Genomic DNA, 17,311 nt, shown 5'->3' with positions numbered 1-17,311 from the left:
TGTGGGCTCAGTGGCCAAAGGAAGCTGGAAACTTCTTATCCCTGCAGAGAGAAATAATACGTCTAATAACCCTGTTTATGCACATGATGTTATGCCATCCTTAAAATAACTGTATAAGCTTGGTCTTACTGTTTTATAGATGGAGAAGTTAACTGCCAAAACCTTCCAATTGAAAGTAGCAGAGCCAGGGTGGAAACTTACATCCCTGCCATTCAGAGTTAGAATAAAGAATGCACTTTCTCACAGAAAACAGTGGTAAACAGCATTAAAATGCTACTATTAGTAGGGTATTTCAAAACATAAAGTCAGCTTTTATGGCTGGAATCTATTTCTTGATACAATATGTTCTCTTTTTCTCAATCCCATATGTAGGCAATTGATGGAACTATACCTTCCAATCTCTTCTGATTTACTTTTTGGGATATGAGCATAAAATTATTGAAATAATTGTTATGCCTCTGAGAAGATTTTGTTATCCATGAGCGGGTGAAAGCACATATCTATTCTAAATAAGAAACCAATTGGTGCTCCTTTCCATAAAGCAACAGTGGCACCTGGTGGTTTCATTTGGTAACCACAGATTTTTGTTGGCTTAAATTTACAGCAAAGTACTTCCGGAGCCTAATCATGGGCTTCAGTAACTAGCAAGTTTACTCCATATAGGTCCTCAGTATAATGGTTTGTTCATCTAAACTGATGGCTTCTGTACTCAGAAAACACTAATGTTTATATGAGTAAAATGCATCTCTTTTCCAGGCTCAGTGAATTAATTGTAAACAGAAAATGTACTGGCTTTTATAAATGCGGAGGATTTTCTTTAAATAATATTTCAAGGTTTTTTTCCTGTTTATAAAATCAGTACATACTATTGCAGAAAATTGGATAAATACAGAAAAATATGGGGAAAAAAACCAAAAATACCTTAATTATACTACCTACATGTCACCACTGTTAGTATTTTCCTATAGTCACCATATGTATGTACATATTAATTCACATATATACATACATGCGTTATTTAAGAAAACAAGGACTTTGTATATGTTTCAATTCACATAATAAAATTTAAATGTTCACAATGTGACTTTGAACATATTTGAGAACATGATTTTTAATAGCTACATATAATATTCCACTCCTTAATTTTTAAAAAATGATTGCTTTCTACTACTGTTGGGCGTTTATTTCAATATTCTCTGTATAACTCCAAATTCTAAAGTCTTCCCATCTTGTCAAAATACTTAGCTCTACAATAGGCCATCTTACCCATGTACTGAGAAGTTTCCCTACCCACCTGGTATAGGAAGGCTTACAACTTCTGTATCTCCAAATGTCTATATTCAAATTCAATCCTACTAAAGTAGGAAAACATTAAATTCCAAACATAAGGGAAGGAGAGTGAACGTATGATTGTGTGGAAGATAGGTATGGTCTTTGGAAGGAGGTTGCTAGAAAAGGCAGTGGATATGGCTCCAGCAAGTATTGTAGAATGCTCAGCATTTTGATGGTTGTTTAGGGCAGTGGTATAAAAAGTTGGGTGGGCAAGATGATGCTTTGGGGGGTGAAATATTTTGATCTTTTGTGTGAATATCCTTTTTTCTTTCTACTATATTTCTATATTAGAACATACATAATGTCATTACAATAATATATTTCTATCTTAGAAGTAAATGTGTATATTTAGGAGTACAGCAACAATTATTTACTGAGAGATGTGTGCAATACAAAAAAAAAAGTTTTAGAAACCTCTGCTTTAGGGGCGCCTGGGTGGCTTAGTCGTTAAGCGTCTGCCTTGGGCTCAGGGCGTGTCCTGGGATCGAGCCCCATGTCAGGCTCCTCCGCTGGAAGCCTGCTTCTTCCTCTCCCACTCCCCCTGCTTGTGTTCTCTCTCACTGGCTGTCTATCTCTGTCAAATAAATAAATAAAAATTTTTAATAAAGAAAGAAAGAAAGAAAGAAAGAAAGAAAGAAAGAAAGAAAGAAAGAAAGAAAGAAACCGCCGCTTTAGAGTATATTGAAATGAGGGTAAGGTTGTAGGTCTGCTTTCTTTGAGGGCCTGTTGGCCTTAAAGAGAAATCATACAGATTAAATCCCATCCTCCTTACTCTCCTATCTTACAGAGATTCCCCAAAAAATGTGGAAAGTTCTGTGTAAATCTGTGTCACTGCTGCAAAGCCAACCCAGAGTTCAAAACGCTTGTTTTTTCGTACAGAATGTGATTTAGTAACAGCAGCTTCACATACAAAAAAGAGCATATTTTGAACAATGTAGATGCCAAGTAGGCTATAAATTAAGAATGGAGGAATGAGAAAAAGTAGTATTTGTGGAACCACTGAGTATCAGAGCTAGAAGTTTCTAGTAGCTTGCCGAATCCCATCCTTTACTGATGAGGAAATGGGTAGAGTGGTGAAGTGTTGTCCAAAGCCTTGTAGCTAGGTAGAGCCAAAACAGCGAGTCAGAATTTGCACGACCTAGCCATTTGCAAAGAAACATTTGGCATTTCCTTTTAGATATATGCGAGTGAAATTATTAAGTTAATTTTTAAATAAAGTCTTCTGACATTCACCATCACTATTTAAAGCCAGTATTGCGGGGCGCCTGGGTGGCACAGCGGTTAAGCGTCTGCCTTCAGCTCAGGGCGTGATCCCGGCGTTGTGGGATCGAGCCCCACATCAGGCTCCTCCGCTATGAGCCTGCTTCTTCCTCTCCCACTCCCCCTGCTTGTGTTCCCTCTCTCGCTGGCTATCTCTCTCTCTGTCGAATGAATAAATAAAAAATCTTTTAAAAAAATAAATAAATAAATAAAGCCAGTATTGCCTTTAGCATTATGGTTTCTCTGTTCTAGATATAATGTGAGTACGTCATAAGGTATTTATCCATTTTCTATGAGGTATGTTTATATAGAGGAAGGACCATGGATAAATGTCTTTTAACATTTTATCAGTTTATCTGTTAAGTCACCATTTCTGTAATGGGTACTAGAAGAGATTAGAATCTCTGAAATTCTTTTTCTTTTTCTTTTTTTAAAGATTTATTTAGAGAGAGAGCGTGCATGTGCATACACTGGCACACGCAAGTGAGAAGAGCAGAGAGGGACAGAGAGAGAATCTGAAGCAGGCTCCATGCCGAACACAGAGCCTGATGCAGGGCTCCAGCTCACAACCCTGAGATCACTACCTGAGCCGAAACCAAGAGTCAGAGGCTCAACCGACTGCCCCACCCAGGAGCCCCTCTGGAATGATTTTTCAAACTCACGTGTCCAGATCCCTCTCCAGGGCACAAATAGTTTGCTAAAGCTCCCCAAATGATTTTGAGATTTTTCTCTTCTCCTTCCTCCTTTTTACTCACACCACTTAAGAATTATAGCTCAGTTTTATGTTATCTGGGTTCTTAATCTATAGTAACTTAATTGTCAGTAATCCATATGATAAGGGAATCATTCCATAATGATTTGGGAAAAGAAAGTCTAAGCTAAAAATATGAATTCATTTTCAGTTGTGTGAACCATAATAATGGAATGAATCAAAAGACTCATTTACCAAGAAATGGTTACTATTGTGAGTTTTCAATCAGTAAGTGTTAAAACCTAGCAAATGTTTTTCAAATAGGTTCAAATAAATGCAGGGCTGACATGGCATGAAAAACCTGAAGCCCAAAGCAAAGAAATAGACTAGTTTGTAAGTATAGAAAAGGCAGACAGAACTACAGCTCTAAGTTATCTTGAGCAAATTTCCTGTAGGCTATCCGAGTTCCACCTATAAAAGGAAGAGGTTGGGCCATCAGATTAGCATAAACTTTTCCAAAATTTCCATGGATTCATTACATAACAACCAAGCTAATATTAGTAATTCTGATTTTCAGTGAAGAGCTGGTTTTCAATCTGAAAATAATAATCATCGCTAGGAAATTTAATAAGCTGAGAAGGTTTAAAATATATTAGACTTAATACTTAGCAGCAGCAGCACTTCTTTATTCTTTTTTAAGTTTTTATTTATTTATTTATTTACTTATTTACTTATTTATTTATTTATTTAAGTAATGTCTACCTCCAATGTGGGGCTGGAACTCAAGACCCTGAGATCAAGAATCGCATACTCTGGGGCGCCTGGGTAGCGCAGTCGTTAAAGCGTCTGCCTTCGGCTCAGGGCGTGATCCCGGCGTACTGGGATTGAGTCCCACATCGGGCTCCTCCGCTGTGAGCCTGCTTCTTCCTCTCCCACTCCCCCTGCTGTGTTCCCTCTCTCTCTGGCTGTCTCTCTGTCACATAAATAAATAAAATCTTTAAAAAAAAAAAAAAAAAAGAATCGCATATTCTTCCAACTGAGCCAGCCAGGCACCCCTAGAAGCACTTCTTTAATCAGACGCTCCCATTTAATACAGGAAGCCTCACTATTTTTGTTGTTGTTTCTTTTTTTTTTTTTTTAATTATGTTATGTTAGTCACCATACAGTACATCCTTAGTTTTTGATGTCGTGATCCATGATTCATTGTTTGCGTCTAACACGCAGTGCTCCATGCCATATGTGCCCTCCTTAATTTTGTTGTTGTTTCTGGAAACTGTTATCTTCTCCTTGTTTGAAATAAAGACAAAGTGTTATAACTATAAATAAAGACAGAGATAGAGGTTCAGGCCCTGGTTGGGGCACTTATGTGACCTTAAAAGCAAGCCCCTTCTTTCCCTGAGTCTCAGGTTTTGCTTCTCTGGATGACAGAATTGGACTATACTTAGCCAAGTCTAAAAGCTAAGTTTCTTCTAGTGCTCAGATTCTAACCAATCTAATTTCCTCAGTACAAAAGGAAGAAACACTCTGTTCTTTCAGCAGTCATTTGAGTTAATTATCCACATAACTGGCGTAAACCTCCGTTTTTATTCGGCTTGGCTCACTCAGCTGGGCTAAGATGGATCTTGAGAACAGAACCCTCACAGTGCTTTAGAGATGCTTATGAAAGGGTAGGATGTGATCCCTGAACTGAATTTTTAGACACAAGGTGTATGCAAACAATTTTTTAAAGTTTTTAATTTTAATTCCAGTATAGTTAACATGCCATGTTATGTTCGTTTCAGGTATACAATATAGTGATTCAGCAATTTTATACATTACTCAGTACTAATCGTAAGTGTAGACTTTAATCCCCATCATCTATTTCCCCCATCCCCCCATCCACCTCCCCTCCGGTAACCATCAGTTTGTTCTCTATAGTTAAGAGTCTCTTGGTTTATCTTTTTATCTTTTTTTTCCTTTACGCATTTGTTTTATTTCTTTTTTTTTTTTTTAAGATTTTATTTATTTATGTGACAGACAGCCAGCGAGAGAGGGAACACAAGCAGGGGGAGTGGGAGAGGAAGAAGCAGGCTCCCAGCGGAGGAGCCCGATGTGGGACTCAATCCGGGAACACCGGGATCATGCCCTGAGCCGAAGGCAGACGCTTTAACAACTGCGCCACCCAGGCGCCCCCATTTGTTTTATTTCTTAAATTCCATATATGAGTGAAATCATATAGTATTTATCTTTCTCTGACTTATTTCACTTAGCATTATAGTCTCCAACTATCCATGTTGTTGCAAATGCAAGATTTCATTCTTTTTTATGACTGAAAACTATCCCGTTGTATTTATATGGCACATCTTCTTTATCCATTCCAATGCACACGTGGGCTGCTTCCGTATCTTGGCTATTGTAAATAATGCTGCAGTAAACATAGGGGTGCATGTATCCCTTTGAATTAGGGTTTTTGTATTTTGGAGGGTAAATGCCAAGTAGTGCAATTACTGGATCATAGGGTAGTTCTGTTTTTAACTTTTTGAGGAACTAGGTTGCATTCCCACCAACAGTGCAAGAGAGTTACGTCCTCACCAACATTTGTTGTTCCTGTGTTTTTTATTTTAGCCATTCTGACTGGTGTGAGGTAATAACTCATTGTCGTTTTGATTTTCATTTCCCTGGTGATGAGTGACATTGAACATCTTTTCATGTGTCTGTTGGACAGCTGGATGTCTTCTTTGGAGACATGTCTGTTCATGTCTTCTGCACATTTTTTAAATTGGATTATTTGGGTTTGGGGTATTGTATCAGTTCTTTATATATTTTAGATACTAACCCTTTGTGGGATATGTCATTTGCAAATATCTTCTCCCATTCCATAGGTCGCCTTTTAGTTTTGATTGTTTCCTTTGCTGTGCAGAAGCTTTTTATTTTAATGTAGTCCCAATAATTTATTTTTGCTTTTATTTCCCTTGCCTCAGGAGACATCTAGAAAAATGTTGCTATGGCCCAATGTCAGAGAAATTACTGCCTGTGCTCTCTTCTACGATTTTTGTGATTTCAGGTCTCATATGTAGGTCTTTTATCCATTTTCAGTTTATTTTTGTGTATGGTGAAAGAAAGTGGTCCGGTTTCATTCTTTATCATGTAGCTGTCCAGTTTTCCCAGCACTATTTGTTGAAGAGACTATCTTTTTCCCAATGTATATTCTTCTCTCCTTTGTCAAAGATTAATTGACCATGTAATTGTGGATTTATTTCTGGGTTTTCTATTCTGTTCTATTGATTTATAAGTCTGTTTTGTGCCAGAACCATACTGTTTTGCTTACTACAGCTTTGTAATATAACTTGAAGTCTGGAATTGTGATACCTCTAGTTTTGTTTTTCTTTTTTAAAATTTCTTTACTATTCAGGGTCTTTTGTGGTTTCATGCAAATTATAGTATTGTTTGCTCTAGTTCTGTAGAAAATGCTGTTGGTTTTTTGATAGGGATTGCATTAAATCTGTAGATTGCTTTGGGTAGATAGACATTTTAATAATATTCTTTCAATCCATGAGCATGGAATGCCTTTCCATTTCTTTGTGTCCTCTTTAATTTCTTTCATCAGTGTTTTATAGTTTTCAGAGTACAGGTCTTTCATCTCTTTGGTTAAGTTTATTCATAGCTATTTTATTATTTTTGGTTCAGTTGTAAATGGGATTGTTTTAGTAAACAAATGTTTATGTATGCAAGTGGAACGTGGGCAAATGTTTTCTTCTTTCAACTTCCGCTGTTAGAAAGTGAGTAAAGGTCTTACTTTGGATAGTGTAAAGTATCAGAAACAAGAGAATATGGCCAAGTGCTGCTGTTCACAAAATATATCCCCCCACAGAAGTTTACATTTTACTCAATACGCTGAGTCCTGCCCTCCCAAAAAAGAGAAAGCAGGCAATTTGCCTTACTGAACATAAACAAACAAAACCCCCCAAGTCTGGCAAATCTGAAAAGACACCCCATGGAGCTAAAGGTCTGCTGGAAAATGATGATCTGTTGGGTTGGAAGAAGGCAGAAGCCTTGAGCAGGGCTCCATGGAGAGCCTGTTGCTGCAAACAGACAAGCCTGGGATCTGCTATCCTGAGACAGCCATGGACTAGCATGTGTTCGGTCAGTGCCCACTTCAGGCAACGTCTGGTGATGCGGAAGTGGGGCTAGTTTTAGTCGGGAGGGAAGCATTATCAGAAAAAAAAAGAAAGCAAGGCCCTGGGCCGATGAGACTATCTTCAGGAGGGAACTGGGGGTGTCTTTCCGGGGACTCTTGAGACTGAGCTTTGAGGAAAAAGCAGCCACGATCAGCTTACTTTCACTTAAAACTTCACTTTTGACTCAAATGGAGAAAGTTGAGATAAATCACAGTACTATAAATGATCAGAGGTGAAGGATCTTAAAGATGATCTAATTCAACCTCTTACAAGAAACAGGGAAATGACTTATCCACCATCATGCAGCCAGGGTCAAAGCCATAATCCAGGTGTCCTAGTGTCTGCTCCAGTGCTGCTTCTACAAGCCATACCCCTACTCCCATTTTTTGTTTTTGTTTTAAGGTGAGCTCTATGCCCAACGTGCGGCTTGAACTCAGACCCCGAGATCAAGAGTCGCATGCTCTACCAACTGAGCCAGCCAGGCACCCCTCCCATATTATTTTTTGAGGTGCTAAGGAATACAAGGCTGTTTATGCTGCTATCATATTAGATATCAGGATAAGGGAAGCTCACAGTGGAGATATACATAGCCTCCCTCCTCTGCTGTTTCTCCTGCTTCTTTAAAAAAAAATAAATAAACATTTAAGAGTCCGTTCCTCTGTTGGCCACACAAGGTGGAACATCTGTAGAACCTATCTGTTTTGGGCAAGCCGACTAGCTGGTGCATTAGAGTGGAAGCTCCCATGGAAATTTCTCTTAGAAGGAAATAGATGGTTCTCCAGGTACTAGTTCTAAGCACAGTATTGAACATTTACTACAGGAAGTTGAACAATTTTTTCTAAATAATATTTCTAAAAAGTTTCCCTGAAACTTTTTGACCCCGACTCTTCTTTATTTCTTAGTAGAGCCTAATACTCTCAAAAATCCTGGATGTTCATTCCCCATTAGATGCATGTCTGTCTTGCTTGCTTTGGATTAATTTGGGAAAGGAGGGGGTAATTTTCCATTCTTCAGACAACAGCTCACTTCTACACATTGTCTCCTACTCTTATATCCTCCTATCAAATTGTAGGCGTGAGGAATTTCCAAGATGTTAATTTGACCACCATGCATGCTCATTGATTTATACAGCTTCTGACATCAGTACATCAGTATATTCACAGGCCCCCAATCCAGAAGGGGTCTTATTTTTGTCCCTGAAAGATGTTTCTGTGAATAGATACCTGTTTCTAATCTGACATCCATCTGTTATCTCTGGTTGGGTGCTCACAAGCTATCAATAAACATACAAGAGAAACACCTGGTTAGAATTTACCATCTGCCATTTTTGCTTCCATGCTGGAGAATTAAGAAATTTACTGCAATAGGGTTTGATAAAGGAGGGTGGAGGATGATTTAAAAAAATTCAATCATAATGAATATCAGATCCATCCAACATAGTCTGAAATCTACCAGAATTGGGGCACCTGGCCGGCTCAATCAGTAGAGCATGTGACTGGATCTCAGGGTCGTGAGTTCAAGCCCCACGTTGGGTTTAGAGCCCACTTAAAAAAGGAAGAAAGGAGGGAAAGGAAATAAAGGAAGGGAAGGGAAGGGAAGAAACCTACCAGAATATCTCCTAGCAGTTACAGACACAGCTTATATAAGTGCAAGGTATATGGGGGTAAAATTCTATCTCTTTTCTGATTCTAAAGCAGAAGTTACACAAGAAGACTTGCTTGAGTGAAGTTCTTATGTTCACGTATCCTCTTTCTAATCAGTACTTGCTCTAGGTGCAGCCTTCCGGGATTGGCAGCTGTGTGTTTTCAGGTGAAGAATATTGCATGCTTTGAGGCCTTAGTGTGTGAAGAGCAGAATGGTGAGGAGGTAGCACTTCATAAGGAAGGCCTCACCTAAACTGATCAGTGGTGACTTCCAGGCTTCTGGGGGAATGAAAGCCTTATAGGTGTTGAGGTAATGGTGGGCCTGCCTTATTACAGGAAGCTGGAGACAACAACCAGTTCTGTTGGAGGAACCTCTTTTCCTGCATCAACCTTCTGAGGCTGCTCAATAAACTGACCAAATGGAAGCATTCCAGAACCATGGTGAGTGGGGCTGCAGATCATGGGGGTGTCCATCTGACTGACTTTTTTTAATCTTAAGTATTTATGGACTTCCTGATTTGTGAGCTCTATAGAGAGACACTAAATGCTACATAAGGTGAACACCTAATTCTGGGCACTTATTTATCTATTGAGATAATTATTCATCAGTCCATTTCTTTACAAGGAGCTGAATATGGACCCTCCCCCAGGGCAGCTCTGGTTGGAAAGTTAACATTGTTATTTGGATTATAAGCACACATCCCAAATGACGCCAGTCTAAGTTTATTCATTGCAGCATGAATCATGAAAGATTGGAAACAATCCAAAGCCTATTAATACAGGACCAACTGGTTAAATAATTTTGGTACATCCTTAGAATATTGTACAACCGTTAAAAAGAATGAGGCAGGAAAAAAAAGGAACGAGGCAGTTCTATATTGATATGGAATAATTTTCAAGATATATTGTTAAATAAAAAGCAAGGTATAGAACTATGTGACAGGATATATAGTTGGCTGTGGTTTTTGTTAATAAAAATAATATATGTGTACACAGAATTACGTATCCAGAAGATACGTAAGAAACTGGTAACGGTAGAAATGGAATGTGTGGCTGACAAAATTATTTTGCTCTTTATATCACATACTTGGAATATTAGAAACTTTGAATTGCGACATATAAATGGAGTGGTTCCTCTATGTTCTTGAAGACTAAATATAAATAGAACCTGGATCATAGGTTCCCAAAAACTCCCCCAGGGTGTTGAGACCAGTCAGGTTCGGCTTAATTTGTGAGTTGGAAGTTCCAAGAAACTTTAGATCCTTATCTGCCTTTCTTTGCTCCCACCTCTCTTTAAATGCCTAGATGTTGGTGGTATTCAAATCCGCTCCAATCTTAAAGCGGGCCCTCAAGGTCAAACAGGCCATGCTGCAACTTTATGTTCTGAAGCTGCTAAAAATACAGACCAAGTACCTGGGGCGCCAGTGGAGGAAAAGTAACATGAAAACCATGTCAGCCATCTATCAGAAAGTACGCCACCGCATGAATGATGACTGGGCTTATGGGAACGGTGAGTATTCTCAGAGCTCTTGACCTCCAGGAGATGCCCAGGGTTTAAACAAAACTATATGAGGGGCTCCAGGGTGGCTCAGTCATTTAAGCATCTGCCTTCGGCTCAGGTCATGATCTCAGGGTACTGGGATCAAGCCCCCCCACCCCTCTGTCAGGCTCCATGCTCCGTGGGGAGTCTGCTTCTCCCTCTCCCTCTGCCCTTCCCTCCCCACCTCTTGAGCTCTCTCACTCTCACGCTCAAGTAAGTAAATAAAATCTTTAAAAAAACATAAAACTAAATAAATATTTATCTCTACTCTTTTGGTATGAATTATTACATAGTTTGGGTGAGAAAATATGTATGCAATTATAGTCAGGTGCTGATATAACAAACTTTAGAGTTACTACCCCAAATTCTAGCATGTGCCCTGGTCCTATATTGACTATAAAAATCCATTTTAGAGGTGCCTGGGTGGCTCAGTTGGTTAAGCATCCAACTCTTGGTTTTGGCTCGGGTCATGAACTCATGGTCATGGGATCAAGCCCTGTGTGGTGCTCCACGCTCAGCACAGAATCTGTAGGAGATTCTCTCCCTCTGCCCCACCCCCCACTTGCACACGCATGCGTGTGCTTTCTTAAAAAAAATAAATATTTTTTGGGGTGCCTGGGTGGCACAGCGGTTAAGCGTCTGCCTTCGGCTCAGGGCGTGATCCCGGCGTTCTGGGATCGAGCCCCACATCAGGCTCCTCTGCTATGAGCCTGCTTCTTCCTCTCCCACTCCCCCTGCTTGTGTTCCCTGTCTCGCTGGCTGTCTCTCTCTCTGTCGAATAAATAAATAAAATCTTTAAAAAAAAAATAAATCTTTTTTAAGAATCCATTTTATAGGGGCGCCTGGATGGCTGGCTCAGTCAGTAGAACATGCAACTAGTGATCTCAAGGTTGTGAGTTCAAGCCCCAAATTGGGGGTAGAATTTGCTTTTAAAAATTTCCATTTTATAAAACAAGTAAATTAAGAGGTAATTACCTCCTTTTGAAAACATTCCTTTAAATGACAGTTTTCTCCAAGAGATTTCTAAAATTAAAATAACCTTTTATTATTAAAAAGCAGTTAGAAAAAGCAAAAAGAAAAGCAGCTTTCCCCGCTGGTTCAGTTGGATGAGCACGTGACTCTTGATCTCAGGGTTGTGAGCTCGAGCCCCAAGTTGGATGTAGAGATTACTTAAATAAATAAACTTAAAAAAAAACAACCAGTTAGAAAATACACCTCAGAAACCTTTTTACTGTATCACCATATTTATGCCTTGTTTGTACCACCTGAAGATTGCCACTGTCAACATCTTATTGTATTTTCTTCCAGATCTTTTTCTTTACATATATACACATTTTGCTTCGATAGCAAATTATACATACTATTTCATCATCTTTTTTCAGTTAACATTATCTACATCTTCCCATATTAGTATGTTTTCATTTTATCCAGTAAGTCCCTAGTCAGAATTCCCCAGTTGTCTCAAAATGTTCTCTTTTTTTAAGTTTTATTTATCTAAGTAATCTCTACACCGATGTGGGGCTCAATCTCACGACCCCGTGATCAAGAGTCACATGCTCTTCTGACTGAGCCAGCCAGGCACACCCCCAAAATGTTCTTTACAGCTATTTTTTCCAAGTCATAATCCAACCCAGGGCCACAAATTTCATCTGGTTGTTCTATCCTTTTATTTGTTAAATCTAGCAGTGTTTTGTTTTCACTTTTTTTCCATAATGCTGACTAACTGAAGAACTAGGCCAGTTGTCCTGCAGAATTTTCAGCTTCTGGATTTATCTCTTGCTTCTTTGTGGCATCATTTACCTTATCTCTCTATCTCTAGTAATTCTAGTAAACTGAAAGTTAGATCTGGAGGTTAGATGGATTCAATTTAAACTTTTTCAGCTGTAGTACACTTGAGGTACCATTGGGAGCTGCATATTGTCTCACATTAGGAAACATTGTATTATCTGGTTGACTACCAAGATATGGTAAATTGACCAAAGTTTGGAAGAATTTATTTTGGAGAGCTTTTTCATTGTATTGACATTTGCTGTAGTGGGATTTGACCATTGTTTGCATAATTGTATTTAAGAGTTTTTGGTAAAGATGGCTAATGACTTGTCTTTGCTGAGATTTGTAACCTGCCTGAATTTTAGAGAATGCTGAAGTAAAGAACCCACTAAACTAAGGGAAATATATGATTGGCAGATATCAAGCCAGGATGCAACTTCTATGAGACATAAAGCCAATTAACTATTTAAATTCTTGTAGATTTTTAGATTGGGATAGGCCGGTGATGGGTATTAAGGAGGGCACGTATTGCACGGAGCACTGGGTGTTATACGCAAACAATGAATCTTGGAACACGACATCAAAAACTAATGATGTACTGTATGGTGACTAACATAACATAATAAAAAAAATTTTTTTTTTTTAATTCTTGTAGATTTTTAAAACATGCAGATGTTTTATCCGGCAAATGGCATGTCTGTTGTTGCTGCCATCATGAACCCAAACCCAATCTATACTTCCTTAAGATAAACGATTCAGGGGCGCCTGGCTGGCTCAGTCAGTAGAGCATGTGACCCTTGATCCTGGGGTCATGAGTTCGAGCCCCATATTAGATATAGAGATTACTTAAAAAAATAAAATATTTTTCTTAAAAGATTTTATTTATTTATTTGACAGAGAGAGAACACAAGCAGGGAGAGCAGCAGGCAGAGGGAGGGGGAAAGCAGGCCCCCCGATGAGCAGGGAGCCCAAATCGGGGCTTGATCCCAGGACCCTGGGATCATGACCTGAGCTGAAGATGCTTGGCCAACTGAGCCACTCAGGCGTCCCAAAAATAAAATCTTCTAAAAAAGAAAAAAAAGATAAACCATTGAGTGTGGGACATAAGAAATCTGGGAAAGATGGATCTCTAGCCCTGAAGTAAGTGTCTGAGTGGGATAAATAGAAGAAAGCAGATCATCTGTTTTCTGTTTTCACCTTCATGGAAGCTTTCACCTCGTAATTTTAACATACACTGACACATACATTTATCATATGCTGGGAGAAGTCACAGGGAATCAGTAAAGTCTTCAGTAATTGGTCCATTCTGATTCTCCTTGTTGTACCTCTTCCTGCCTCTTTCCATTCCTCGAGAGCTGGTGATTCCATTCAAATGGGTAACTCCCATACCCTAGGAAACCTCAGTAAAGGGAATTGAGTTGCCATTTTGGAAAATATAATACATATAACTAGTAAGAAAGTAAAATAAGAGGAAGTACAGTTAAAAAAAAAACAAAAGTCCACCTCCCTCAGGGGCCTTATTTCTTTCTCAGTGGTAATCACTGTTAGCAGCTTCCTGACTACCCTTCCAAAGATAGTCTCTGCATATACAAGTGTATTTTTTAACCTTGAGTGACAGCATATTATATGCTTAGTACCCTGCCCTCCACAGAAAGGAAATTCTGAGCAGTTTCATTGTTCTTATCCCATAGACCATACTCTGTGGTAAGAGGAGCAGAGTCCTGAGTTGTATACATGTTCTTCTTCCTCTCTTCCCAACACAGACATCGATGCCAGGCCGTGGGACTTCCAAGCGGAAGAATGCACCTTGAGGGCCAACATTGAGGCTTTTAACAGCCGCCGGTATGACAAGCCCCAGGACTCTGAATTTTCACCTGTGGATAACTGCTTGCAGAGTGTGCTGGGGCAGAGGTTGGATCTGCCTGAGGATTTCCACTACTCATATGAGCTCTGGCTGGAGAGAGAGGTGTTTTCACAGCCCATCTGTTGGGAGGAGCTGCTCCAGAATCACTGACTGAGCTCTTAACAACAAAACATCTGATAGATGGGCTTTGGCTCCAATAAATGGTGCTCTGCCTACCCTACCCATTCAGCCTTTGTTTCCAGGTCTGGGAGTGCTTGTCCAGGGGAAAGCTGGCCTAGCCCGAGGACATCCAGTGTAGTGCAGGGCCCTTCTGGGGGCCTTGGGACTGGAGATAGAGCAAAGCTAGGATCCTGAGTCCCAAGAAATTGGTCAGCTTGCACTAGGGTCAGTTGGGTACCCAGTGGGCCTTGAAAATCTGCTGGATCGGTCCTGGACAGGCTTTTTTGTGGGACCGCTCCCTGCTTTAGTCTTGCCCAGAACCAGGCCAGCCTTTGCTGGCCCCAAGAATAAGAGTAAGTTTATTATAGCATTTGATCCATGACATTCACCACAGGTAATGGGAGAGGCAAATCATAAAATAGGGAGAACACTTCCTTCTTGCTTACCCTGGATTCCTAGGACTTGTAAGAGGTTTGGCAAAACCAACTTTGAAATTAAGTCTGTATTTTAAATTAAAAATTTTGACACCTCTTTCTAAAATTATTAGCTCAAAGATGATTTTAGAGCACCTGCACCTTCTTTGTAAAGGATGATGATTTACTATTACCTAAATACTGCATGTTACAGTAAGGTATATTGTGTAAAGTGGGGTTTTTTCTCTACTCCCGAAGAGATCTATGTTCAAGCTGAAAATTATTTCTGTGTGCATCGTGTATGGGACATGGAGCGCTCTGCCACAGCCAGTCTGAATAGGCCTCCTCTAAGGATGTTTCATGTTTTTCTGAAACTACTTCAGTCTTCAGATAACTGAGTACACTGTAAAAAAATTATCCTTTTCATCCAATTCATTTTTTAAATGACAAGTAACCACAGGAGGTTTTATTTATTGAGATGGCTATGTCCATTTGTGCTCGTGATCGATTTATTTTCTAATTGAATAGAATAGCGAGAGCATCACAGCTTACCATTTTTCTTCTATGTTGATTAATGATTTTTTTTCCTTTTTACTGCGAGTGCTTTCAAAGCGTGGTATGGAGATTTAGCAATACTGTTCCTACCTAAAAGTACGGCACACTTCTTTGAAAATACAGGGGTTGATGTACCAATCTCTTTAAACTTCTTTTACAGCAGAATCACGTACTTGTCAGGGCGCCTGGATGGCTCAGTCAGTTAAGCGTCTGACTCTTGATTTTGGCTTGGGTCATGATCTCAGGGTCATGAGATCGATCCCCGAGTCCTGTCGGGCTCCATGCTCAGCAGGGAGTCTGCTTGAGATTCTCTCTCTCTTCCTCTGTCCCTCCCTACCTCCACACACTCTCTTTCTCAAATAAACAAATCTTAAAAAGAAGAAAAGAATCACATACCTCTCAACAGAAACAAGGTTTTTAGAAAAGTTCTGATTCGATCAGGATCATTTTATTTCTCTTCTGTCCCCACAATTAAGTCATCTATATTTTCAAGCTTTTTTTAAATGTTAAATGCCCTCCCCCCTGACATAGACACTACTGAATCTTTTTTATGATAGCACCGGGCCACTTTAATTGTGCCAGGAGGTCTAGTAAAAAATGGCTTATTTACTCTGTCGACCACAGTCTCATTTGGAAGTCATGATATAGTTGTTAACGATACCCAAAGAAACTAGACCAGAATTCTAAATAAGCTTGGATTTCACCTTTTTGAGCTTTAGGGTAGCAGGACTGCTGTTTTTATGGAAAGGTCATGAAAAATGTAAGTATGTAATGGATGACACTTCTTAAAATAATTTGTAAATTTTACCTGAGTCGGACAGCTGTCCTCACTGCCATCAAAGTAATTCACTGAGCATATCATCGATGACTCCTATTAATCTATTTTAATGTGGTTTAACTGAAAAGACAATTTTCAAGGAAAGAGCAGTCATCAATCTATTTCTCTTAAAGCCATATAGTATTTAATTTGTGTCAAGAACAAATAAGTTGCCCTTTTAAAAATATGCACATGAATGCTTTCTGAGGCATAGAAGTACGCTAAGCTTTAACATTTCATACTTTTTCACTAGTCTTCTCTTAAGGGAAGATTAATTCTCAGTGCAGATGGAGAAACTGAGATACCAAGAAAAGTGATTAGTTTCAAATCACAACATCTTTTTGCTGACTTGCTGGGACAGCATTCAGGTATTGACAGCCAGCCCCATATGTTAAAGTAACTGATTTGAATCTTCCAATTTGAGAACTCATGTGTGTGGTTAGGGATAAATTCAGATTAACCAACCTCCAATGGCGATTACAGTTACTACTTAGAAAACATTATTTGAGTGATTTATAGAGGATTTTTATTTGTGAATATTTCAGTAAAGTTTGTGTTGATTGTTGATAATGCTGTTTATCTACTGAAAGCACTTTAATAAAAAGAAATTGAACTGGAGTTAGAAATTTGGTCTTTAATTCAACATAAAAGAATCTTAAAGACAGATATAGAAAGGAATAATATACAAAGAAGAATATATAAAATCTTGTGTCAGATTCCGTGGGGGTAGACTAATAACAAACACAACTGCAAAATCTCAGTGGCTTATAACACACCTTTATTTCTTGTTTCTGGGTCTGGGGATCAGCTGCAGCTCTGCTCCACTCAGGTTAACTTGCTAGATTTAGCTCTGCTCCATACATCTTCTTATTCTGGCACGAGGCTGATGGAATAGCTCCTGCCTGGGACATACTGTTCTCCTGCTAGGCCAGAAGCAAGCACCAAACCACACCATGCAAGCACCTGGAGGGTGCCTAAAGCTCCTGCTTGGCTGTGGCATAAATCAAATTGCTCATATTCCGCCGGCAAAAAGCAATTCACATGGGGCAAGCCTAACATTGGGCCAGAGAAGTACATTCTACCTATGGAGGGCATATGGATAGACAGTGA

General features: G+C 39.3%; 1 protein-coding gene across 1 annotated transcript in view; it reads left to right on the top strand.

The window, feature by feature from the left end:
• The window catches only part of STRIP2 (striatin interacting protein 2), a 47,739-nt gene extending 30,920 nt beyond the window's left edge, over window positions 1-16,819 (top strand). Inside the window, exons 19-21 of the mRNA XM_045792661.2 lie at window positions 9,420-9,524; window positions 10,389-10,593; window positions 14,157-16,819. Coding sequence (XP_045648617.1) covers window positions 9,420-9,524; window positions 10,389-10,593; window positions 14,157-14,407 — 561 coding nt within the window. The 3' untranslated portion in view covers window positions 14,408-16,819. The remainder of the gene's footprint in view (window positions 1-9,419; window positions 9,525-10,388; window positions 10,594-14,156) is intronic.
• Window positions 16,820-17,311: the final 492 nt, after the last annotated feature.

Source organism: Ursus americanus, chromosome 3 (genome assembly GCF_024610735.1).
Source record: "Ursus americanus isolate L20-20 chromosome 3, mUrsAme1.1.p, whole genome shotgun sequence".
NCBI classification, from domain to species: Eukaryota; Metazoa; Chordata; class Mammalia; order Carnivora; family Ursidae; genus Ursus; species Ursus americanus.
The sequence above is the reverse complement of the archived record's forward strand: the minus strand, read 5'-3'. Positions and strand labels throughout refer to the sequence as shown.